This window comes from Lytechinus pictus, chromosome 4, assembly GCF_037042905.1.
Source record: "Lytechinus pictus isolate F3 Inbred chromosome 4, Lp3.0, whole genome shotgun sequence".
Classification (NCBI taxonomy): Eukaryota; Metazoa; Echinodermata; class Echinoidea; order Temnopleuroida; family Toxopneustidae; genus Lytechinus; species Lytechinus pictus.
In genome coordinates this window covers 28,037,262-28,065,231 of record NC_087248.1, presented here as the reverse complement: position 1 = coordinate 28,065,231, position 27,970 = coordinate 28,037,262, and the positions used below count along the sequence as shown (strand labels likewise).

General features: G+C 37.5%; 1 protein-coding gene across 6 annotated transcripts; it reads left to right on the top strand.

Annotated features, from left to right (window-relative positions):
- The first annotated feature begins 7 nt into the window (after positions 1–7).
- Positions 8–26,369, top strand: LOC129258750 (PC3-like endoprotease variant B). 6 transcript variants are annotated; one of them, XR_010293428.1, is made up of 17 exons: positions 44–211; positions 1,483–1,696; positions 3,708–3,910; positions 5,114–5,218; positions 7,096–7,230; positions 7,960–8,068; positions 13,179–13,216; positions 14,962–15,047; positions 15,790–15,878; positions 16,354–16,526; positions 17,184–17,426; positions 18,846–18,946; positions 19,618–19,839; positions 20,146–20,415; positions 20,979–21,220; positions 21,781–24,935; positions 25,983–26,369. XR_010293428.1 is itself a non-coding variant. In XM_064098764.1 (16 exons), the coding sequence occupies exons 3-16, from the start codon at positions 3,740–3,742 to the stop codon at positions 22,875–22,877; spliced, it is 3,081 nt and encodes a 1,026-aa protein (XP_063954834.1). In that variant the 5' UTR covers positions 44–211; positions 1,483–1,696; positions 3,708–3,739; the 3' UTR covers positions 22,878–25,721. The 6 variants fall into 6 exon arrangements, 3 of the variants coding, with proteins under 3 accessions (XP_063954833.1, XP_063954834.1, XP_063954835.1); XR_010293429.1 differs by having other exon boundaries at positions 50–211; positions 1,483–1,626; XR_010293427.1 differs by lacking the exon at positions 1,483–1,696 and having other exon boundaries at positions 8–211.
- Positions 26,370–27,970: the final 1,601 nt, after the last annotated feature.

Sequence of the window (27,970 nt, the reverse complement as noted above, 5' to 3'; positions counted from 1 at the left end):
GCCGGCCGTCGCGAAGTCGAGTCGTGCCTAATTCGTCCCTAATAATTCTGCATGCAGTGATTTTGGAATTTTGAACAGGTGTGGCCGACACCCGTCAAGAAGAAGTTCAACTTTGCTGATGATTTTAACATGAATATAAATTGATCATAAAGATTGCCCATAGATATTAGATGGCCGCCAGAAGGTAGTCTTCGCCTAATGTCAAAGCAAGGTAAGTTATCAATATCGGTAAGAGACAAGTCGTAATTTTAACAACAGCAGCGCTTCACTCACTGACTCAGCTCGGTGCAGCTGCAGTGTGGGTCGACTGAGTGGAATAGGTACGGGCCGGGGCGGCGTAGCTCCCTGACTCTGGCTCGGCATGCTTGGGGCGGGTGAACTCTACAAAAATGCCTGCGCACTTTTACTCTATGAATACTTTGAATTGAACTTCTGATTAAACATCGAGTTATTTTAAATTTCACACACAAAAAAAGTTAATATTTCGCGTACGCATAGCGGTAGACAGCTGGCAGCCGTCTTTCTGCTTCGCCTTCGAGGAGTTTTTAACATGTTTTTAAAATTTAAGTACTACGCCCGGGGGGGCCACTTCCATTCACGAGTGGATACCATGCGCGACCATGGGGTCTCGAAAAGCACCCTAAACACGTAATTTTCATATTCTGAAAATGCACCCCTGTACAAGTAATGGCGCGTGAAACCCTACCCTTAACAAGTATTGGAAACAAAACGATACTCTTGGCAAATATTCCCTGAATTAAATGAACCCCTAAACAAGTACAGGAATGTTTTATTGTTACGGGTCCTTCGTCGTCGGCTTTACCTTATTTGGTTTAGTACGACCCCACTTTCTACACCTCGCGCAAATCGGACTCTAAACACGAAGTGTTGGGGCAAAATGGACATCCTTTATAAAACATTTTAATTTTGTTTTATCATTCCCGCAAATTCGACCCTAAACACGTAATTTTCCTAGCGAAATAGACACCCTTTTTTCATTATTTTTGTGTTTTTGACACCCTTATCACGTTACGTACGTAACGTGCCCTATCGTGAAAAGGACATCCTTTTTACGTGTTTTTTTGGTCGCGCATGGTATCCACTCGTCAATGTAAGTGGCCCCCCCGGGGTACTACGGAGTACGGTAGGTCCTATTTAGTATAAAACTATAGTAGGATGGGGGGTCGGGTGTCCGGACACTTTATATTTTTGAAGCCTTCTTTTTTGTCGTTGGATTACACTAAAAATATGAATTCAATAGTTGTAATCATCTTCCATTTTGTTCTTTATAATATTTCCTAACATTTTGTACTAAAAATTGATGAAACTTCGCTTGTATTTTTTGTAAATTTTTCCAAATGACTTTCTAAAATTGATCGTCCGGACACACAACCTGTCCGGACACACAACAACTGGGTATATAGTATTATTATTAACAATAACATTTTAATTTTTTTATTTCTCCTCGACCTCGACTCGTAGTCGTACACAGACGGCTCGTGATGGTGTACCTCAAGTGATGTTCGTGCAGGCTCCACTCTACTTCACTACCGCTACACTACGCTCCACCTACCCGAACATCAAGCCCCAAAACTCGCTCTGATACTCCGAGTGGCAAAGCCAAAGGTTGGAAAAAATGCATATTTATTGTAAAAATCCTACATCTAAACCACTCTGGCACTCACGCTAGTGCGAGGTTAGTATACCCAGTTGTCGTGTTTCCGGACAGGTTGTGTGTCCGGACGACCAATTTTAGAAAGTAATTTGGAAAAATTTACAAGCGAAGTTTCATAAATTTTTAGTACAAAATGTTAGGAGATATAAAGAACAAAATAGAAGATGATTAGGCCTATTGAATTCATATTTTTACTAGTGTAATCCAATTCCAAAGACAGAAAAGGAGGCTTCAAAAATATAAAGTGTCCGGACACCCGACCCCCCATCCTAGCATCTAAACTGGCTTAACAATAATAAGAAGCTTAATTTCTTTACACCCTAATTTCACTCCGTATCCATCCTTAGGTCAGCCTCAAAATTGGGGATTTAGAGCCAACATGGAGTTCCTCATAATTCGCTGCCGATTTCAAGATATGGCATGCGCGAGGGTCCGAGCTCAGACCCTCGCGCATGCGATGTTTTGATATTGGCAGCGAATTATTTATACATCATGTACATGTGAGGAACTTCACGTTGGCTTTAAATCCCCAATTTTTAGGCTAATTGGAGGATGGATATGGAGTGAAATTAGGGTAAGTAAGAAATTAAGCTTCTTATTCTTGTTAAGCTAGTTTTTATAGGATTTTTACAATAAATATTCATTTTTTCCTAGCCTTGAGGACTCCATGATGATATTTTTTAATATTTTTACATATGAAGAGTTTAGTTGCAAAAGGGCTTAGGTCCACTGTAGACCATTCTGAGAAAAACTATGTTTTTTATTCTCACTGCAATATTCTTATGAGAAACTAAATTGTCATGATGTACTACCCTATCATGTGAACATAACATTGGGTATAAAAGAAATCTACCTGTCTTCAATTTTTTTTCTATAAATTCTTTTAAAAATTATCATTGTGGACCTAACCCCTTTTGCAAGTAAACTGAAATGAATCCAATCTATTTTGATTAAAAAAGTAAATTTTCTTTGCCACTTTTTTTCACGTTTTCATGTAAATTTCAAATTTTCTTTGTTTTCATCAAAGCGACTAAAAATTTAGAGGTTTTGAGACAGAAACAATTAAATTTATGAACAATGGACCTAACCCCTTTTGACAAATGAGCTCTTCAGAAGAGTTTGTTTGCAAAAGGGGTTAGGTCCACTCCAAGAAAATCATTTTTTTTAATTCTCCTATATTGCATATTCTTATGCGAAACTAAATTTTCAAGATTCCCTACCATGACAACATAAAATTGGGTATAAAAGAAATATACCTTTATTCATATTTTTTAAAATATTCTTTTCTAAAAAAATTTGGTGTGGACCTAATCCCTTTTGCAACTAAACTGAAATGGACCTAACCCCTTAAAAAAAAAAAGAAGATTTTTCTTTGCCATTTTTGATCACTTTTAAATAGGAATTTCAACTTTTCTTTGGTATCATCTTATAGAGCTACTAAAAATCTATACATCGAGACCAAAAAAAAATCAAGTTTGATGAAAAATGGACCTAACCCCTTTTGCAAGTGAGCTCTTCATATACTTCTTCATCATGGAGCCTTGAACCGCCTCTCATATGCATTTAAAGCGAGATCTCCACACCTGGATGGATTTCCCTAGGAAATCCATATTTAGAGGGTGATATCGGTATATAAACTGTGTGAATTTGATTGATATTTGAACCTTCAAACGCCTAATGCATATGAAGGGATAAAAACTCACTATGAATGGCAAAAATGAGAGGTTTCTGACCAGACCGATCTCGTGTAGATCCCTCGATCCGTTTGTCAACAAAGCAAATACAATAGGTCTGACCCTTAAACCGCTTCGTTATGACAAACCTTCGATTAGCAATGTTTACAAAATGCCGTTTTGAAGAACAATGTATAGATGAAAATTATAATTTGTTAAATAATAATTTTCGTTTGAAAGTTTGTGTTCTGGAAAGTGTTTCGTGTTTCAATTTCAAAGCAACGCAACATGCATACCTGGTCAACTCGTTCACATTCATGTGCTTAAAATAAATCCACTATTTAATTGACTCTCACCAGGTAAGCTCCTCACTTGTATAAGGATTCCAGCAATGGCTGTCAAGTTGGTCTTGCTGGCCTTCCTCTGCATAACAACTGTCACCTGTTTGACCAGCAGCGATGAAGAAGGGTTGTATGTCAACGAGTGGGCGGTCAAGGTGGCTGGAGGAGAGAGAGTGGCTCGAGAAGTCGCTGCTGACTATGGCTTCACATTTGACGGCCAGGTAAGAAATATACATGGGTTGAATATTGTTTGGACAGACCAAAATGTTGTATTTGGTCGGTCCAATTATGTGCAAGGGGATAAATTCTGATTCAATAGAATTTATTAAAGGCTAATATTATCTAGGGTTTTTTGTATTACCTTTTTATTTATCGTCAGGCAATTTAATCAGAAAAAATTGTGCGTTCATAATTTGACTTTCATACGTTAAACAGATTTTGGTCAAGCGTTGTAAATGTCAACCCCCCTCCCCCCCCCAAAAAAAAACACAATTATTGTGAAAATTCTAACTGTTTACATGTACATGTAGGCCTACTTGTATGAAGCAGTCTTGGGCAAAGTTATCTCTCATTAAAATATTCTAAAAGGTTGTATTGTATTGGAGGTATTGTATATTAATTAGAAACAAGGAATAGCGTGTCATTCCTGAAAAGTTGGTTACATAGTAATGCCCATACTGAAGAGTACATGTATTTGATAAACAAACTGGTTGATTTAGTTGCGTAGCAGGTAATCAGGAGTACCCATTTTTCAGGTATTATTTGCTTTCTTTCCTACTGCACTTGACATTCAAAAATTCAAAATGCAAACACCTAGTATATATGCACACCCTCATCTAGTTTTTTTTTACAACCCCAGACATTAGGGTAACACATCATACAGGCAAGATGAACAAATTATTGCAACACAAAAACATAGTTCCCTGGACGATCATATTTTAGCATTCCTGCAACCACATAGTCCTGTAATACAGAGCCCATCAAAATAATTTGTTTCTACAATGTACATGTAGCCGACTTGGCGATTGAATGATGCGTTTCCACGTGGTCAAAGTGGCATTATCACATTGCAGTCAATATATGCAATTTACAAACTCCCATTTCACTTCAATTTAAGATCACCATGATGTCTCATTTAATTTTCATGTGAAACTACACATACTTTATGCATAACAGAGATGTATTTATGGCTGTTGGGGACTGGGATAAAAGTTATTGTTTGCTTGACATTTGAATATTTGAATGCTCTACCAGTACAATTTTGAGTTTACTAAGACTCATTACCCGAGGCCATATTGATGTCTTGACAGAGATATTGATACTTTTAACTTAACTGACTCTTATTTTGATTGAATTGCTGTAATCCACATTTCAGTGTTTGTTGTCTTATCTTATTAGTTTATATATTTCATTCTTGCATGCAGGTTGGCACTCTGAAGGATACATATGCATTCTTGAAGAAAAAGATGAGCAAAAGGTCCAGGAGGGCTGCTGAAAATTATAATAAATTATTATCACAAGATTCAAGGGTAACTCTTTTCTTTCCTTCATCCTAACCAGGGCCCTGTTGCATAACAGTTATTATTATGGTAACTTTGCCATCCAATGGTACAGTAGCTGTCATGAAATCCAGGATTTTGATTGGCTGATGAGCATTGTTACCATGGTACATGTAGATACCAATGGATGGCAAAGTTACCATATTAATAACTTTTATGCAACAGGGCCCAGGGATGTAGACGAGGCTGGTACTCCCTTGTCACAAAGTCGCTGGAGATAACCCTCTCCCATAGACATTGTACATGTGACTTGGCCAACACCAACGCCAACGTCGCCTAAACAGGCCGGGGGGGTTGAATCAACCCCCCCCCCTCAACATTTTCTGCGATCATTCCGCCGCGCGAAATTTTTTGACCGCGCCACTCGCAGAGTTTATACTTTGAAGTCTCGCGCATCTTTTGAGACCAAATTTACGACGCCCGGGTACGCGGTTCCAAAATTACACAACATTTCGTAAGTGCATATCTGACCAAAAATTGTTCCAAAACGTGATTTTGTGTACAAAGTCAATGCAAATTGAGTTTTTTCATCTTATTCATAAAGATATGATTATTTTTATTTTAAACAGCTGAAATCAATTGATTTTAGCATAATTATGCATAAAAAAGATTGTGCAATAAATCTGGTGAAAAAAACAAAGAAAAACAAAAGGTTGAAAAACAAAGAAATACATAAGAAATTAATAAAACAAGAAGATACATAAGAAATTGATTTCCAAACCGAAGTTTTTTTCAATTGCGATTGTTAAGAATGCTACAAAGAATATTTTTACCAAAAATTAGCATTCTAGGAGCTTTATTTTAGTGAATTAGAGCAAAAAGTATGATTTTATGCATAAATTAGCATAATTAATTCATATGAAATAAAATCTCATTATTTTGGAAAAATTTTACCATACAGCCTTGTAGATTACATCGCACACTACCAGCGTGCAAATTTTTGCGGCGATCGGCGGCCGAGATCTCGGGGGGGGGGTTGAATCCCCGGCCACAGAACAGCCAAAAAAGCCCGGCCTAGTTAGGGTTAAGGCTCTTGGGAGTTGTGCTCCATGCATAACGCCATCCGTGAGGTTACGTGCAGGCCTCAACAAATTTTGTTTTTCATCACTTGCCCGACACTGATTTTTACTGGTTTGACGTATGAGAGATAATTGTGTTTATCCGAAAGATATTGAAATTTACTGACATTTTATTATTTTATTTCCAAAACAACCACTTGCCCGATTGGGCAATTGACTTTTATAAAAGCTTGCTCGCGCGTCATTTTCACTTGCCCCGGGCAAGCGATTTTGTCGCGCCCTGACATGTATGCTAATCCATGGACACCCCAAAAAACAACAATAAATCCCTAGACAAGTTCCTCTGTAAATAGTTAAACTAGTAATTTGGTCTTCATAAAGTAAAAATAAAAAAAATCAGCTCATCTGAAGGAGTGAATAATTATTGTTCTTCATTCTGTTGAAAATTCAAGCTTAAAAAGTTGAATATAAAAACAGAACACAAGTGTTTCTTTGATACAAGTTTTTCGGGGACTGGTTGGAGGTTTCATAGAGATTGCGCAGCGTGCACATCACATGCTTGAATGATTCTCGAACTTCAAATGTTGCTTTCTTTATTTCAAGTTCTTGTGGAGCTTATCGTGGATGAACTTTGACAAGTTGTGTATCATTTTTGAAGCTTAGGGTGTGCATTTTCAAACTGAATAATACTCTTGAAATCCATATGAGTGACGAATTGTTGGTTTAGGGTGGCAGGTCACAAATTTTTCTGATTTCTCAACAAACCTTTTTAAAGATGTGATGTCTTGAATGTCATATTTCATTATTCTTGTGTTTCTATTTGTGTAGGTTACTTGGGTTGAACAGCAGAGGATTATAGCTCATGCGAAGAAGAGAGCCGATGATGTCGTGCCTCCAGACCAGACAGGGGCTAACTGGGCTATCCCATTCAACGATCCTCTCTTTAAGAAACAGTGGTATCTGGTGAGTATAGTCTAGGCCTAAGAAAAACAATGTTCGGTTGCCCTCATAGACTTGTAGCATGCCACTTCGATGTCATCTGTATGCTGACATTGGAAGGTTCAGGTGTTGCAATTGTTGCTCGTACCCTGGTTTGATATAGATTTGAAATAACTATTAATACCTCAGTCACATTTGCTCAACGGTGGCCGTACGGCTAGTCGAAAACAGCCGTTTTAACATTTTTTGTAATAGCTACATATAGGTGGTTTGAATAAAACGGCTGTTTACGACTGGCCATAGAGCAAATGTGACTGAGGTATTAATGATTGAATAATAATGATCATAATATGCAACATTTATGAAGCGCTTTTAAATAATAGCTGGATTTATTAAGCGCTTTTTGCCTGAGGATACAAAGCGCTGCTGTTATTACCCCGGCTTTAGCTGTGCTACCATACAAGTGCTGAAGTATTTGAGGAAGTTCTTCCTACTGGGTACCCATTCACATCACCTGGGTTGAGTGCGGCATTGCATACATGTACGTACTGTTATCCAGACTTAAGCATGGCTACCCAGATGCAGATCGGATGCTCAAGCATTCAAGGAATAAACAAAATATAAATCTTAATGAAAATGAATTAATGAAGAGTACTGCATGAATTCATGAATAAATTTATGAATAGAATTGTTTAATCCGACAGAAATAGTCAATTATATATGATGATGATATTAAAACTCTTCCCCTCTTAGTACAATGATGGCCAGGAGGGTGCTACACCAGGAATGGACATGAATCTCATGCCTGCATGGAAGCTTGGTTACACAGGAAAGGGCGTGGTCGTCACTATTGTTGATGATGGTAAGTTACAAATATACAATATGCAAAGCGATCGCAGCGTGGGCGGCCTTGTTGTCCACAAATACTAGTGAGCTCGAGAAAGAAAACATGGCTGCCCCCTTGATAGCAGACGACATGATTATGAATAATGCGTATTTCAAGACTCGGAATTTAATTGTGAACTACTCTTGTGTGTCAAGTTTGGCAATCATCGTCATCAGCATCTGTTTTTACCACCTTTATGGGGTTGGGGCCAGGTATTGACTATGAATTAAAGCCCATTTTACCCCTGACAATGTATGATATGAAGTCAGGACTTTTTGTTTCTTTTTAAAGGACAAGTCCACCCCAACAAAAATTTGATTTGAATAAACAGAGAAAAATCCAACAAGCATAACACTGAAAATTTCATCAAAATCGGATGTAAAATAAGAAAGTTATGACATTTTAAATTTTTGCTTAATACCACAGAACAGTTATTAGCACATCCTGGTCGGTATGCAAATGAGGAGACTGATGACATCATCCACTCACTCTATCTTTTGTATTTTATTATAAGAAATATTCTAATTTTCTCCTCATTGTCAAGTGAAACAATGATTAATTCCTCCCAGATCATGTGGAATTAGCATTGTTTAATACTATATGGTCCAGTAAAGTTGGTCCTTATTGTCAAATCTGTGAAAAATGAAATATTGTATAATACAAATAATAAAAAACAAAAGAAATAGTGAGTGACAGACATCATCAGCTCTCTCATTTGCATGTCAAAGTTGTGCATATCACTGTTTTGTGAAAATAAGAGAAACTTCAAAATGCCATAACTTTCTTATTTTACATCCAATTTTGATGAAATTTTTCAGCGTTATGCTAGTTTGTTTTTTCTCTATTTATTCAAATTTACGTTTTTCTGGGGTGGACTTGACCTTTAAAGATATTGAATTTAAACTATAAAGATATATAAATGCCAGATGTGGTGCAATATCAAACTGAGTTTAAATAGAATATGACCACCCAATTGTTTGTATAAATAAAACTTTGTGCCAAATGATTCCGAGTGAAATTGCGTAATTGCTGAGAAATTAGCAAAATAAGCATGGCATTCGATTTGATGTTGGGTCGTTTTCTAAGCAGGCACTTTTTTACATACAGGTAAGAACTCAAACACTCAAAGATTACAGATTAAAAAAAGCAAATATATTGTTCTGAGAATTTAGTGTTAAATTAGAGAGATTGAAATATAGCTAGTTCTCATTCTCGTTTAAAAGGGATGCTTAATATACATGTAGCTATCAGTCTTCTGATTTTTTACAATATAATATTGCTCTTGAGTTTTTCCCCATTTATTGTTATCAATGACAGGATGCTACTTAACTCTAAAGAAGCAGTTGTCTGTCGGGCAAGTAAATTTTTAAATAGGTGCCCAAAAATCTATTTCACTTGCCCGAAAAAAATCCTGGAATAAAAAAGTTTTACCTCTTCAAAATAAACCATTGACCTTTTTTTTCTCTCTTTTGACATGAACTGTAGGGACAGTGATTTTCCGTTTCAAAAAATTGCCTTTTCCGTTTTAGAAAATCTCAAATTCCGTTTCAGCATGTCAGAAAACGGAAATTCCGTTTCCCCATAGACTTTGTACACACGGAAAAGTGACAATTCCGTTTACACATTGAATAGCAAAATCACAACACGTACACTCGCACTGGTCAAAATTTGTACCTGCTACTGTACCAACAACACAATAGAATCCGTTCTAATCGGATCTATGCGGGTGCATAAAATATTTTTACAAACCCATTTAGCATGCATACATCCTCACCTTTCACATTATTAGCATTATTTCACGGTGAAATGATATTTCATCGATAATTTTGGGGTTTTTTGGACATCGTTATCATCAGTCAACGGCTTTTTGCCAATCCGCCATCTTGGATTTCTTCGATATCGTGCTGTTACATCTTCAAACGTAGAGGGCAGCAACACACGACCGTGTAGTTGAACGATATGTGTGCATGTGAAGCACCCAACCCGGCCGGCCGGGTACGGGTGCGGGGTACAATCGAGTGTGCTGATGTCGAGTGCAGTCACGATGTGTGAATTGTCATGATAGTAGAGAAGTGAGATCGTGTTTTCTGGGGTTTTGTGGCCATTTAATATTCTCATTTTGTTGTGATTTTGGAGTAATTTCTGTTGCTATTCTGTGTATTTTGACGGAAAATACGTTTTCCGTGATTTTCCGTTCGAAATGCCACTTTCCGTTTCAAAAGGCCCTTTCCGTGAATTCCGTCCGTTTTCCGCGATCGCGGAAAATCACTGTCCCTAGAACTGATGTACCTTGTTCTTGCATTTCTTTTTACAAAGTGATTTTATCTTGGCCACCATTACCAAAATTAGGGTCGATTTTTACAAAGTCATTTTATCTTGCCCGCCATGACCAAATTTAGGGTCGATATATCGACCCTAATTTTTGTAATTCCACTGAGAATTTTGCTTGCCCAAATTGGGCCAGTAGTTTTGGTCTTTACTTCAAAACACTCTCCCGACTTTAACTTTTACTTGCCCCGGGCAATCGGGCAAGTGCTTAAGTAGCACTCTGTCAATGATATAAAACCAGATTATAATAGGATGTGAGAGGAATATTGGGTTGACTATTAAATCAATGGGTTCTACTCACCATAACTCCACAGCTGGGCTTTTCCCCAAAATACAATGTAATCAACCTGTCTGTATGTTGACAGTCAGACTTACACCGTCCTGTATAATATATATGATATTTGCCCAACTTTGAATGTAGATTTTAATAAGCACTGTTATCTAACATGTGTAGCTTCATTTCTTTTCCTCATAACATTTTCACTGGAAGATGAATGGTAAGTCTGTCAAAGAGTACCAGTCAATATATATGTTTTTTACTCGCTCTGTGTTTTAGAGTGTTTTATATGCAAGCTGGTACCTTTGCAACTTTTGTTCTTCTAAAAATGCATGTTTTGTATGGTATGCATGTCTTACAACTTTCATTTGTTTGTAAATTCGCTCTATTTAATCCGAGTTTTATATGATATTGGACTTTATTTTTACTAAAAGGTACATTTATTTTGACATCTGTTATCATTATTGTATTTTGTTTAGTTTTTATGTGCATGAACATTTCAGTTGGACCCTAGTCTCTTTTTTTTAATTTTGTTATGGGATCATCTTTACATTCCCCAACAGTGAATCATGTGATTCATGTTGGTTAAGTTTTGAATTAACAGAGAGAGGGGAGAATAAGACTTGCTCTCAAACTATCAAAATCTGAGGCGGGGAAAGTGGTTTTCATTTGTACAAAAGGCATGAAAATACAGGGTGTACATTTCTTTTTGCATGTTTTTAATTAACACAGGCAGAATAAAAACTATTTATGGAGCTAAAGAGATCTTACATGATTCCTGGGGGCCATTTCATTAAGCAATTAGAAAGTTAGATATGACTTAACATACAAGTGGTGACACTTTCTTATGCTACAAAAGTCTACATGCAAGTAATGCTATAGTATATATAGCACCTAGTAGGAATCTTTTTCAGTTTTGAGTAAAGTCATGCATAGCTTTATGAACACCCTCATAAAACACCACCATGACCCAGAAAATCACGATTGAAACACCATTTATCTGTCTATTAATAATAATAATTAACATCATTTATATAGCGCTTATCACAAACAATGTCTCTAAGCGCTTAAGGAAAATAAATAGAAAGACAAGAAATTCCAGCTAAAATTGAATTATACATGTTGACAGTTGAAAGTAGACAGTTGAAGCTACATATGCTAAGGACGATCTATTTAACGAAAAGGTGAGTTTTTAACATAGATTTAAATTTGTCAGTCGAGTCTGCTTGTTTTATGCTCTGAGGTAGGTTGTTCCAAAGTTGAGGGGATGCTGAATAAAAAGATTGTTTGTTTTCTGTTCACGTATGCTTTATGAATACTTTAATGAGAGATACTGTAACTTTGGCCAAGATTGCTTCAAATACACTGTAGGCAATAAAGCAGACTGTATTCATACATTATACCATGAAGCTATAGCTTCATGATTATACATACATGCAAGCCTTCCTTTACAAGAACGACCAGTCAGGTACATGCCTCACTGACCTCCCTAAAACCAGACCTAATCCAACTAACCACAGATTCATCTTTGCTCTCTTAGAATTTAATCTTTGGTACCCCCCATGCCTGTCCCACAGGTGTAAATCCAAGCAGCAAGCTAGTATTGTTCAGGGGGAATGATCTATTGTTAGTACATGTATGATGTCATGGATACACCTATGCCTGTCCCTATTCAAAATCTAAATCTTTTGAATGTGTACAAGTTATGCACTGAAACACTCCTGGGGGCCGTTTCATAAAGCTGTTCGTAAGTTAAGAGCGACTTTAAGAACGACTGGTGATCCTTTCTTTGGTAAATGGTATACACCATTGGCGATGTTTTAGCGCGTAAGAAAGGATCACCAGTCATTCTTAAAGTCACTCTTAACTTACGAACAGCTTTATGAAACGGCCCCCAGATATGAAAGATATAAAAGATATATGTTCTATAAATGTTTTGAATGTTTACATTGCATATTGGATGTTGCATGAAAATTGGTTTCTGACTTTCGTTATCAGAATTGCATAATTGATTGAAATTTGATTTTATTTTATTAGAAAGTCGCTTCTGAAATGTGAAGCCAATTGTATTTAAGATGCATGCATCAATGATAGTTCATCAAATCAGTTTCTTTGATTTAGGGGAAAAAAGGAATATATACAATGATGATGCGTGGTATGTCTGGCTGGCGGTTATCAGCCTTGTTTGTTGCAAGCTGGATATTACGCTTTCAAAATCTTCATTCAAACATTATTTTTTTCTTCAAAATAAAACAAAAATCAAGTCCTACATACAAATATTTTTCCTAATGAGTTAGTTTTTATCAAGTAATTTTCTAATCAAATCATTTCTATCAAGTATCTAGTTATTCTCTATGAAGTAATTTTTTTTTTCAAGTGATTTTCTTTCTGAGTTATTTTCTATCAAGTATAGATGAATATGTTTTGCCCTTAAACTTCAATATGATTTGAGATTTTCTTTACTCTTTTTTTTTTCTACAGGAATGGACCAACATCATCCTGATCTGAAAGATAACTTTGTAAGTGACCTTTGTCATCTGATACTAGTACATTGGCTAACATTAAACTCACAATATTCAGACCTCTATCACCAGAGTACACGTTAATTTACAAGAACTTGTTCAGGCTCGAAAATACCCAATAATTATTTTCCGCATTCAAGAAGACTTTTTCGGTTAAGTTCTCGAAGTTACGAGCATGCGCAGTATGGTCTGATAAGCAGGCAAGGCGCGAGATTGAAAATCACAAGCTCGGCAGCCACCCACGGCGACCGCGCCCAACTACACGCTAGGCTTAGAGAGTTCACATAATTTGCTTTTACACTGCCAACAAAAATGTACCTGTGAACTTTGAAAAATCCTTGCAAAAGTTCTTGTAATTTTGGTATGTACCTACCATAATAGCTGGTATTTTCCTTCAGGGATATAAATACGGTAATTTGTTTTCACACTGCCAAAATTACCTGGTATTTTCTGATCGGGGTAGATTGGGGCAGATTTCCTGATCAGAAAATACTTGGAACTGACAAACTTCGAGGCAGTTTGAAAACACGCCCATAGAACAAACCTGAGGTTCTAAACCCAATCCTCCTGTATATTGCAATATTTCTGCAGCAAACTCCTCTTCAGGGCATAAAACTCTCTATTATTTCACTGAGAGCTATTATGTTTTATCTGATGATATGGAAACAAAACAGTACATACAACATGTTGAGTGTATTATGGAATTTATTATCATTTACAGGATGTATAATTTGATGAAATACTAATGTGCTCATATCTACATAAATCTTTCCATAAACATTTCTTCAGAGATCAGACATTATAAAAATATATTTTGGTAATGTGTTTGCTAAGATGTACATGTATTTCTGCACGGATGATTACACAAGCTTTCTAGTGTTAAAATCTTTACAAACTGATCAGACATCCTATTCCATAGTAAAAAAGATTAGGGTAGTGCCCTGGCTCCTGTGTCTTTGTTAAAAGCTCTTTTGTTTCCAGTGGCATTGAGTCATGTCTTCTTAACCCAAACCTTGGTATTGTTATAGAAGAGGATTATTGATTTTCCCCATCCTCTCCTTTTCATTCCGCTTTCTCCTATTATCATTATCTCATGAGGTTGTAGTGATTTATTTTCTTAATAAAGAACAGGGAAACTCTCCTGCTTTAGTATTTTAAAACCATGCATGTATCCATGGAGGTGCCTCTTTTAGTGTATCCTAACTGAGATAAATTTACCATACAAGTGAAATAGGTCATTGCTCTTCTTGAAATATTTGAAAGATAGAGTGGTTGCAGTTTCATACATACATACCATGTGTGCAGAACCTTACATGCTGGAAAGTACTGGAAAAAAAAAAAAAGCCTATGAATGTGCTGGGTATTAAAAGGGGCATTTATATATGGGACATGCATGCTTGTGTAAAAATGAAACAAAACATGTCTAAATGTGTAAATGGTGCCACCAAAATGCACAATGAGTTCAATCAATACACCTGTCATATAATACATTTGCTTTTTGTGCAGTGTCAGCTAGCAGTTTACTAGAACAATATTAAAGGACAGAATGATCGGCTCAGTGAACCACAGCTCTTTCTGTGTTTGAGAGTTTTTTAATAGTGTAAGACGAATAATGTTGCATTTTGCTGGAAACCAATCACATTTGTCCAAGGAAAAGCAAGATATATACAATACACAAGTACAGTGTTGGTGAAATTCAACATTGTAAACTAACATTTTCTTGTTTTTTTTTCAATATGTAGGACATGTATGCAAGCTTTGATTTCAACAACGTAAGCAATGAGCACAGCCCCACCCCTGATTATAACAAGCCTGCTAGACTAGTACGGTAAGTATCCTCATGTTCCTGTAATTTATTTTCATGTTTAATTATTGAGCAACAGTTGGGAACATTCGGGTCTGGAGAGAAATCTAGCAATTGAAGCAGCTCCTTCTCAATGCATTTCCTCTAGTCTGGAATTTGGACTGGTGTAGCAGATGAGTCTCGTTTAGATACAATGCGAAAAATCACCCCCCCATATGTGCTTGAATAATAATACACGCATGTGTCTCTCAAATATTGCCAAAAATTCTGCAGACAAGCCTGTGCATTGAATGATTTATTTCATGTAATTGCGATTTCAGTGTATATGAATCATGATAATAATAAAGGAGATTTTGTTTTTGACGATCCATGCTCCTATGGCAAACTCAAGAACTGAACCATCTTCGTAAGCTTCATGTCCAAGGTTCTGTCTTTCATTTTCTCCAACTGAATTCAGGGTGAAGCGACAGTAAGCTGAAAACAACAGTGTGATTCTGATCAAAGTAGTCACATGATACATTTTCTTTAGGTCAACACGAGCGAGTCCTCGTTTAAAAAAAAAAAACAGTTTATTTGCAGGACAGAAATGCCTATTTCCCCTTTCCCTTTGACCGCTCTATCCCGAAGCAACATATCATTTGTTTGTCTTCATGATTCTTTGAAAATTACTTTTCACAATAGTTCTTTGCCCGAAAATGGTGCTGAACTTGTTTGGTGTATATGTTTTAATCAGCCTTTCAATGTGTAATGTTTTTATTTTTTACAGTCACGGTACAAGATGTGCTGGAGAGGTAGCTGCCGCAGCCAATAACAGCATCTGCGGAGTGGGCGTGGCCTATGAAGCTAGCATCGGAGGTGAGCTTTAGTAATTTTTTTCTTGGGCAGTTTCATTAAAGTATCCAACCTCCTGTTTGTGGGATCTCCGTGTGTGTCTGTTCTCTATTTCATATGAAAAGGAGAAATGTTCCCAAGTTACCTTAGTTTGAATTTCAGAAGATGGTTCAAACTTAAAGATAACAAAAATTAAAGTTTATGAAATGAAGTATGAAAGATACATGTACTTTTGTCCAAATTTCAAGAGTACATGGTCATATCTATTCACTTCCTTATCACAAGAAACATGTCTAAAAAGAAAATAACTGTCTTCAAGTTGACAGTGTTATGTTGCAACTGTGAAATAATCCAGGTTTTCTTATGAAAAAACGATTGTTTGGGCTAAATAAATTTTTGGAGTATTTCTATTTTAGATTTCTGTTTCGAACAATAAAATATGGATTCTCATTTTACCCCTATGATTTCATTTCTCACGTTCTTTGATTTCTTGTTTCAGGTATTAGAATCCTGGACGGTGGTGCCACTGATCGTTTGACATCCCAGGCCCTCCAGTTCAACAACAGCCACATTGACATCTATAGCTGTTGCTGGGGACCCGTTGACGATGGTATCAGGTTTGAGATGCCACACACCTTGACGAAGGAAGCGTTCGAGCACGGAGCGAAAACAGTGAGTACGACATGGGGATACTGGTGGTGATTGTGATGGTGGTAATGGTGATGATGATGGTGATGGTGGTGGTGGTAGTGATGATAATGATGATGATGATGATGATGATGGTGATGATGTTGGTGATGGTGATGGTGATGATGATGATGATGATGATGATGGTGATAGTGATAATGATGGTGATGGTGATGGTGATTGTGATGATGATGATGGTGATGGTGATGGTGATGATTGATGATTGATGATGATGTTGAAGGTGATGGTGGTGGTGGTAGTGATGATGATGATGAAGATGAAGATGATGATAATAACATTTTTTTTATTGTACGTGATGGGGAAAATGGCCGTGGAGATTGTGGTGATGAGATGATGATTGATAATGATGGGGGCAGTGGTGATAATGATGGTAGTGATTGTGCTGATAATGAAGATGATAAAAACAGCTTCTAGTGCTGAAAGTAATAGTGATACTGATAGTAATGTAATAAGGTAATAACGAGATTTTGCTCAGCGACATTCGGGGCTTTCAGCAATGCAACTTTCCACTCCCATCAGCATTGAATATTGCATTGTCCCAAAATGTATATCTGACACTGCCTATTCCCTCTGTAAAGAAAATTTTTAAACCTTACGGTAATGTATCTTTTTCTCTTTTAGGGTCGCAACGGGAAGGGGTCCATCTTCGTCTGGGCGGCTGGCAACGGTGGCAATGACAACGACCACTGCGGGGCAGACGGCTACGTTGGTGACATCCATACCATCGCCATCAGCGCCATCAATGACCATGGTCGACCAAGCTACTTTGTGGAGTCCTGTCCGGCCATCATGGCCGTGACACTCTCTGGAGGCCCTGCAACCGTTGGTGACCTGAGGAACGGCAACTTCAGGTGGAACCTTGTGGTAAGAATTCAGATGCTTACCTGGCAGGTTTCATTACGTTTGCTCCAGAGACAATTGCTCCAAATCTGCATGTTAAGACAACATATAACCTAACCTCCAAAACTAAATAAACCATAATCTTTATCTTTGCATTATTTGGAACCAAAAAATTTATTACAATCCTAGATCTAACACTATGCCCTCTGAGATGTTAAGGCCGGAACAAATGTTGCAGGAGCAACTGTTGTGTCACCACCTGGCCACATTCTGTGTTACACAACCAAGGCGTTCAAAAAAAGTCTGTGCTACAGAACCAAGAAGTCTTTATGAATCTTATTATAAACTGATAAAAAAGAGAAATGTTCGATGAAATTAGAATGTTATTGTTGCTAACATGATGGATAAAAGCTGATCAAACTTACAAAAATGATTAACTGTCTAATACCCCTTTCATACTGCCCTCTTCATTTTTCACTGGCGAACTTCTCCGCCTCGCATTCCTCACTTCCCCGGCGAAGAAAAAATGTACCCTTTCGCACTGACATTTCTTTCCCGGCGAAAGTCAACGGGCGATTGCAGAACAAAACGAAAGAAAATTGTAAACATAACTTCTTACCTATTACAAAAAGGTATAAAAAAAAAAATTAATTACAACATATTTTGGAAGTATTACGAGAAAAACAAACAATATCACCTTGTTTTTATATTTTAGCGCATTTTATACATGTAAAAAGTGCTTTTTCATAAATATTGTTAGGAAAAAAAATTATGTTCGAGGGTATCTACGTGGCCATAGCGTTCAGCTGAGCTTGCAACTTATCGTGCGCGGAATCTCGATACAGGGGACTTCGGGAGAGAAAAAAATTGACCTCTGATGTCATTAAAGAGGAGAAGTTCTCCGGTTTGCTTTCATACTGGCCTTTTCACCGGCGAACTTCGCCGGCGAAGTTCTCCACCTCTAGAGGTGGAGAAGTTTGCCCACCGGTGAAGTTCTCCTGTGTACCTTTCATACTTTCCCCTTCGCTGAAATATGAAAGGGGTGTAAAACAAGACAACACTGAATGTATTAATTCCGTTATTATTCGAAGACAGTTAATGAATGATCCAATCAACAGATGTGATGATAAATTGAACCTCTACTGCTGAAGATTTGTGTCAGAATTGGCTGTCCATACAGTAGTTAAAACTGCAACTTTAGAGCAGTGGAGCGTTTCATCAACATTTTCACCCGATAAGTTGTCAGATCTGACAATTTTCCTTTATTTTGATTGGCTGAGGAGGACAGTTCCTATGGTAACTGTCAGATAAAATAGGATTTGTCAGAAAAACGTCTGACAAGTCCTATCATGAAACGCTCCCCTGAGTTCAGAGTATCGTTCATGATGTCTGCTTTTTCTCTTTACTTTCATGATCAGTAATTGTTTCCTCTTGATTGTGCAGACTACCACAGACCTGTATGGAAACTGCACCACTGCTTTTGTTGGAACATCCAGTGCAGCGCCTCTTGCCTCGGGAATGTTTGCTGTAGTGCTGCAGGCAAAGTGAGTGGTCAAACACAAAACTAAGGGTGTAATTTGTGGTGTTCAGTAGAGTGTTTGTGTTGAGAGCATGTATCATGTTGTCTAGATTAGACCCAACACCTTTATGGCTTACAAAAATGATATATACACATATTGTGGGTGGTGTCAAGAATCGTGTTGGTGTTGAGAGCATCATGTTGGCTAGATATGACCCAACACCAATCGTGGGTTGACAAAAATGATATACAAAGATTGTGGGTGGTGTCAAGTACAGAATTGGTGTCGAGAGCATATATCATGTTGCCTATTAAACTTGGACCTAAATACCAGTCGGGGGTTGACAAAAATGATATACAAAGATTGTGGGTGGTGTCAAGTACAGAATTGGGTGTTGAGAGCATATATCATGTTGCCTATTAAAATTAGACCTAACACCAGTCGGGAGTTGTCAAAAATAACAGAAACAGGTATCGCGGATCGTGTCAAGTATTGTGTTTGTGTTTAGAGCATATATCATTTTGTATATTACTATTATTGTTATTTTGTCTCCCGAGTGTCACTGACAAATTGTGCTTCCAGCCAATCAGATGCTAGGCTTTCAGTAGCTTATAACGCTGACAATCACTTCATGAAACTCTTCACAGTTCCTTGCACATGCTGATCTTTTCCTCTTTTTTGTTGTGTTTCTCTAGTCCTCAACTGACATGGAGAGATTTACAGTACCTTATCACAGAAGGCAGTAAGATTCCCCAGCCTTACAACGACGGCTGGATCATCAACGGAGCCGGACTCCACGTGCATCATGATTTAGGTTTCGGAGTCCTGGACGCAGGCAAGATGGTGGAACTAGCCCTCACCTGGGATCTCGTTGGCCCGCAGGAAACATGCGAGGTGGATGCGGTCTTCCCAGACCTGTAAGTTACATCTAGTCCAGGATAGCAACAGTTACATTGGGTTTTTAGGATAAATGCATATGCTTCTACAAAAATGTTTTCTAAATATGATGTATGTACATAAATTAATTGTTTTCTTGACAATTTGGTGTGCTCCCCTGTATTTACAAAGGACATTTTGCAATTTTCTGTAGAAAAACACTGATGGATTTCCGTAGGGTTACGATTGATTGGATCAATTGTAACTCTTTGTAAGATGGGGCCCTGACCTTCTGTTCATTCCCCATCTCAATCACACTCTATCCCACTTCCTTGTCATCCCATCAGATCTCTCCGCCAGGGCGATACCAAGAACGTCATCGTCTCCGTGAACTGCCCCAGCGTCCGCAGCATGGAGCACGTCAAGTCGTACATCAGCCTCCAGGCCTACCGTCGGGGCGACATCAGCCTGGTTCTCTACTCTCCGTTCGGTACACCGTCTCGGCTCATCGACACCCGGATCCACGATAGCCACACCGAGGGCCTGACTGACTGGCCTTTCATGACCGTTCATAACTGGGGTGAAGACCCGAACGGAGACTGGACCCTGGAATTCAGGTTTGTAGACTGGTTTGGAGATGGGTACCAGTACAATTTTCCAGTAATTTCTACAGGAAATTGATTGATTACCAGCGGTACCTTTTCCATTGAATACATTTTTACTCTGATTTTGCTGATAAATTCAGCCTTCTGCTTACTCATTTGCTCTGGAAGGTTGGCATCTCTGCTAAAGATCAGGGGAACATTTCATGAAACAAGTAGTTAAATGATTTTCACCCAGAATTTTGTTCTGAGCCAATCAGATGAAAGGATTTCAACATAGAAGTTTGTGAAAATTTGTTTCGTAAATTGCTCCCCACATCTGCTCAAACGGCAGGCTTCATTTTTGTTTTGCCTGCATAGCCTAGCAAGACTTTTGGTGCCGCTTTTTTTATGTCGGCTTCAACAGCTGCTGCGGTGTCGTAAACATTGAAATCTTTACCAAGGTAATTTTTAAAAATGTCTTCATGTCTAACTTAACTGGGAGGTGGGGGTCAATTCAACCATTTAGCACACAAGATCATTATTAAAATGAAACATGTTCCAATAAATAAATATTTTCCCCTACGTCATCTTCCCAGATACAACCCGACCCCTGAGAATGCAGATCAGCCCGAAGACGAGGAGCTCGAGCTGTATCCTCGGGTTGAAGTCCACAGTGCTACTCTGAGCATGTGGGGAATGACCATATATGGAGTCAGCGAGCCACGTGAGCGTGCGGATGTTGACGAGGCCAAAGAGGCTACGACCACGGTGGGTAAAGAGGGGGAAGGTGAGGAGGAGGAAGAAGACAAGAATCCTGCTGTCAACCCCGATGATGCGGGTAAGTGGTGTTTTTTATTAGATTTTGATAAAAAAACAAATGAAATAGTGAGTGAAGGGACATCACCGACTTGCTGATTTGCATTTCCCTGAGTTCTGCATATAACTGTTTTGTGAAAAATAAGCAAACCTTTAAAATGTCATAACTCTCTTATGATTTTTCTCTTACGATTCAAATCAACATTTTTCTGGGGTGGACTTGACCTTGAAGTTACATGTACATTTTAATCGTGATTGAGTGTTAGTTTCTTCCACTGCCCTCGTTGCCTGTAGTTTCTATCTGTGGTTCCTTTTGGCTGGGATTGTCGGCACATTAATCTACAAGTCCTCAGGTTCATACTTGATGCAGTTGATACACTCAAGAACATATTCAAAAGGATATTGGTTTTATTGCACAACGTATCTATACGACAGTGATCGTGATTGCCAATTGTAGTTTCATGTTACTGGCCTTGATAACATTCCCACATAGTAATTATTATCTGGCAATAGTAACACTTCCTGTCTTTGAAATGTAGGGTGTGCTTTCACCAGCATTTTTGTTTTCTTGTGTGTCTTCAGGTAAGAGTGATTGGAACACCATCAGGAAAATCTACAACCAAGAACAACTGGATAGCGAAGAGATCAACCTAGACCTTGAGGATATTGCTAATGGAGTACCACTGCCACCTAACCGAGCCCACAACATCAACAAGATCACAGGAGGGATAGGTACAGAGTACTTTGATGGGAACCTCCTCAGCAATCAGGGTCTCGTCAAGCTAGCCATGTTTGCCAGAAGACTGGATGCCAATGACCCGATCCTCAGGTACCTGAACTCCCTGGATGACGAGTCCCTGATGATGCTAGGTCGGGACTTTGATCTGGACGACGTGATGGAGGACACGGTGATGGAAGGTAGAGAGGTGGATGTAGGTTTGGAGGAAGACGTCAAAGTGCAAGCGATGGCTGGTGGTGAGGCAAGAGGGATCAGTTTGGAAGAAGCAGGAGCAAAGAGAGAAGGGCTTGACGAAGTGGCCTTTGACAGACGAAGCAATGAGTTGACCAACACTGATATCCTTCACATATTACGTTCGCTGGATGTGGACACATTGCGGCTATTGGTCGAGTTGGTTGAGGAAATGGACACATCGAAGAAGATAGCAATGACCGGGTCCCTCCATCATCAAGACAAGTATGCCGAAAAGACAAACCAGGACGTGTTTGTCCAATACCAGAAGAAGACAGACGATGCACTGTTAGGGGATAGAGAGCTGGGTAACATAGAAGAGAAAGAAGAAGAGGAAGAAGAAGAGGAGGAGGAGGAAGAGGAGGAAGAAAAGGATTTAGTTGATGAAGTTATTCAATTTCAGAAGAGACTTGATGCGGACTTGCTTGGGAGGAGCTCGAGCAATACAGCAAGTGACATGGAGAAGAAAGAAGAAGAGGAAGAAATAGAAGAGAAAAGGGATGATGAATTAATTCAGTTCCAAAAGAGAACTGAAGATGATTTATTGGGAAGTGGACTGAGAAATGATTTCAAAAGGAAGAAAGAAAACGGCCCTAGTGAGAAGGAGGCAGACATCCTTCGAGAACAGTCAAAAGCAACTAATTTACTTGAAGATGATAGACTTGATGAATTACTAAGGGATCTGCAGGATCTATTAGAGGATGATTGATGTTTAATTTAGTATTTATTTAAATATAGGGTTGAATCGTTACATGTATATGTATATCAGATTATCAGAATTATAAAGAACATATTTATTTTTAGATCACATTCTTTATTTTCCATGCGTGAATGTGATAAAATATTATTATTCTAGGTTGTTGTTTATTTTAGCCATGTTTTTTTTAAGATTGATATGAAATCTTGACAAAACTGAAGTCTGATGATTGGTTCAATGAAGCGCTTCATAAATATTTTTTTTCACAAATTTTCTTGTAACAAATCAAATGTAATAACAATAATAATGGGCATTTGTATAGCGCCATCTATCTAGAAACAATCTATTATGATGCACATTGTTATTATTATTACCCCGGCCTTAGCTCGAGCTGCCTTTCATTGCTCGTGCATTCAAGGAATTAATCCTGCCGGGTACCCATTCACCTCACCTGGGTCGAGTGCAGCACAGTTTGGATGAATTTCTTGCTGAAGGAAAACATGCCATGGCTAGGAATTCGAACCCACGACCCTCTGTTTAAAAGGCGAGAGCCAGAACCACTAGACCATGACGCGCCCATGAAGCTTCAGTATGTATGAAGCTTCAGTAGCATATAGGAGTTTTTAGTAAGTATCACCAGGAAAACGGCTCTGATTGGTCTGTTACATTCAGACCAGGTTTGGCTGGAGTGGGGAATACTGGTGGTTAATGCCGCCTCAATATTTTTGTGAGGAAAATGGGAAATAGTTGAAAATGCAGGGAAATGCTACAAAATATACTTCTTGAATTTTTTCAGGTCATCTTTCTTGTTTCTTAAGCATATCACCGGGTACATCTTAAGTACCTCCAAGCATATATACAAGTTTTCCATCATCTCCCAGGAGCAGGAAATGACTTTATTTTCGGGGAAATTGCCAACCCAGATTCAGACATGGGTTTTAGAGATACTGGAGGTTGTACTTGTTGTGCTCTAAAGTGACACACCAGTGATAAAACGCAGACCTGCCAACCAGTACGTTTTTGGCGTATTTAGTACGTTTTTGCAACCAAAATATGGCAGTACGTTTTTTCTTTAAAAAATATGTTTTTGTTGTAAAAAAAAAAAAAAAGTTTTTTTTTTTTTTTACAAAATCTCCCTCACTCTAATTCTCACCATTTTCTCTCTCTCTCTCCCCATCTCTCTCTCTCTCTCCCCCTATCTTGAGGATAAAAAATTTGTGTCAACTCCCCCCTTCGTTAAATATCTTTCCAAAAATAACGATAAAACAACAAGGCTGATGTGGTTAGAATCTCGTCAAACCATCCTCTGAAACGTCATAAGCCGATGTCAAAGTAATTTGTATTTGTTATTTTACATAATTTACTTCAATTATATGAAATTATAAAAACGACCTAGCGGCTGCAATTCAATTTAGCATACAACATCAAAATTATTAATAATGAACCATCAATGATGAGGATAAATTAGTTCAGCTGCTCTTTTTAATGGGAAGACACATAGTTGAGGTTTCAAAAAATATATCAGGGACAAACATGCACTATCAATAGAATCAGCAAAACAGATGTCTTGTAGTAGATTTTCAGTGTGACGGTACGAAGAGAAGAGCGTACTTCTGTAACTTCACAAATCTTGGTCACATTGCCAATGGGAGGATCTCCATAGCATTAGTGATTTCAACATTTAAATGCTTATAACTTTGTTATAGTCTGTCCAACTGATCTCAAACCTTTCATTGATCTTAGTCTTTGATTTCTTGTCTCTGTTTTCATACAAGCTAATCTGTTCCAAGGGTTTAAAGGAGTAAAATTGTAAAAGTAGCAGAAAAAATAATATAAAATGTTTCCAAAAGTTTGATAAAAATCAATCAAAGAATAAAAAAAGTTATAAGAAATTTAATTATTTGAATTGTGACGTCATAGGCAAGCAGCTTTTCTACATATGGTATGGTAAAAAATCAATGAAATGTCATATACTCAGTAAATTGAAAAAATTGAAAATTTTTTAAAACAATAGACATATCATTTCACACCCGTTGCTAAAAAGAAAACAAAAATAAGTCATCACAAACTATTAAGAAATTGAAATTCATGCATTCTATATTACATATTATATAGGGCAGCTGCTCGTTTATCTGTTTATGACATCACAAATCAAAAACACAAATTTCTGATAACCTAATCGTTAATGGATTTTCTTCAAACCTTTACCAATATCTTTTATTATTCTGCTATTTCTACAGCAAACTTTTCTTTAGGGTGAACTTCCCCTTTAATTTTTTCTTTAATTGTAACTCTATTTTATATGATTTTTCACAGACTCGCAGGGCTCTAGTATTATAATTTCTTTTGAGGGATCTTGAAAGTTGCTGTATTATTCCTTATTTTGATGGTTGCCAGTTTACACTGTGTAACTAATTGAAATAGCCCCCTCTGTTTTTGATTTGTGTTTTGGCTTTACGTGAAAGTTATTATTCTTATTTTGTCTCTTTGTGTATTTTAGACGCAAGGATTGCTGCCTGTCGTGTTTGTCTTTATCATCTTTTTAATGTACATGTATGTTTAAAATATGAACCCCCCCCCCAAAAAAAAAAAAACACATCTTCTGGAAAATGATTATATATATATTCTTCCCCTTTCAAATATTAGTCTACATGGCACTATAAGAAGTGGTAGCTTTCAATTTCATGTGTATTTCAGCATATTTTTTATATTATGATTGTCATATTTAATCTATTATTTCTGTTTTTTGTAAGATAATTTATTTGCAACAGATGTGTTATTGGACGGTAAGAACCTTGGGATATGAAGGTTATTTGTTTTTGACAGTACTAAAAAGTTAGTGATATGATTTTGAAATATCTTTCCGTGTATATTTGTAGCATTTCTGTGTGCATGTATACAGTGTTGCTCAAAAGTTTGTGAACCCCACCAGAAAATTAACATATCTTATTAAGTGTTCGAGTTCTGCCATGTTTTAGATATTCGATTGTGAAGTCGGGGGATAAAATATTACATTCAATAAAGTTTGTTTCTCTGGACTCGCTGGACATTGTAGTGTTGTTGTCTACATTCAACACTCAACATGAAGGAGTGCATTTCGTGGTGGGGTTCACAAACTTTTGAGCACAACTGTACATGTATAAAGGAACTGAGGATGGGCTAGCAACATGAGCGTCTTCATACAGTGAGAGGTAAAATCAATAATCATTTTCATCAATCCATGCATTCAAAAACATTAATCTCTTCGATAACAACTCCATGTCTTTCAACTCTGTCTTTTTCATAATTTTGTTTGCAATATTTTCTAGTGTATTCAAAATCAAGGCATATTTTTTTTTTAATGGCACTATTTGATATCAAATTGATGAGTTGTTTCTGTGGTCATGAAGAACATATTATAATATAATGTGATTGATTTAATATGATCAGGCACATGTACTTACAGGGAATCACATGTAAGGGTAAAGTATTTATGGTAATTAAATGCACAATACTGTACTTCAATCCTGCCAAAGATTTATTGACTTTATCTCTTATTCATCATGGTTTAATTCTTCATTAAAATATATGTACATGTATATATATATATATATATACTGTATATATTTTTTTTTTCTCGCAAAATCTCATTTGGAACATTTGATTGGAAACACAGTAGATAGACATTAGTATTTAGAAATCAGTTTAGGGTCGGGAGTCAGATCATATTAAAATACTGCAAGAAACGGAGAAAGCAAGAAAAAAGAGTGGAGGAGGAGCGAGAGAGAGAGAGAGAAAGTGGGGAGAGCTGTCAGTGGACAAAATGGCTATTTTGTAGCCACTTGCAAAAAGGGCTACAAAATGAGAAAATGGGCTACAAAATGGCAAGTTACTCGCTGTGATATATACAGTGCGCCACACAAAAAAAGGAAACCCGTTTTCAGAGATAGATTTCAGTTAATGAATATGTTTTTACTAGAAATTTGATACTCGTGGCAAGAGTGGAATCTCATCTCTCATTTGAAACCAACAACTTACCAAATCGTTCACGCATGGCAGATTACAAACCGTAAACATTGAGGCATTTCAGAAACGATTTTCGCAGAAACTTGCGTGTGAATCTGAATCCACTCTCATTTCAGAGATCAGTGGGAGAAGCTTTACAAAGAATACAAAAGAAATGCTTATTGAGCCAATCGTCGAATATGCACGATCGCCGTATCACGAACCAGTCCTATCCAATTTTCTGCGCACCCTGGTTTTGACATTAAAATTTCAAACTCGTCTTCGCCTCATGTTAGGCTTCAAAATGAAGAGGAATAATTGAATGATATGATTATGTAAATGAAATATAATTTATTTGCATTTGAATTAAAAAGACATGGGATCAAGGTTTCCTTTTTTTTTTTTTTTTTTTTTTTTTTTGGGGGGGGGGGGGGGGGGGTAAGTAGTCTAGTGGTGTATGAGCATGGTATTTTAATGGGAGGCGGGCAACTAAAGATGAAATTTTTATCATTCATTGACCAGGGGTAATAAAGACTTCCTTACGTCTAAGACCTCTCCTTTCAGATATTTCCGTTTTTATCTTCCTTTTTTTCCGGGGGGGGGGGGGCTTTGCTGTTACTACTCGAAATATATCACAGGAGGCGGTGCCCCCCCCCCCACGTTGAACTGCACTTGTGCAGTAGGCCCTGAAAGATTTTCGTAGAAAAATAACGACAGGGGGATAAAGTCACGTTTCAAAGTAACAAATGCTTGGGTTTTTTTTTTTTTTGGGGGGGGGTGGTGTGTGTGTGTGTGTTTTTGTACTAATTTTTTTTCATAACTATTCGAAACTACCTCGCTTTCCCCCAAGTAACGCAATACGAACATACGGTGAATATGCTAAAATCATCATTTTTAGGTGCTTATTTTCAGCACTTGGGTGCTCAATGTATGTACTTTAAAGGGATGGTCCGGGCTACAAATATTTATATCCGAATAAATAGAGTAAAATTCACATAGCAAAATGCTGTAAATTTCATCAAAATCGGATAACAAGAAACAAAGTTATTGAATTTTAAAGTTTAGCAATATTTTGTGAAAACAGTCGTCATGAATATTCATTAGGTGGGCTGATGATGTCA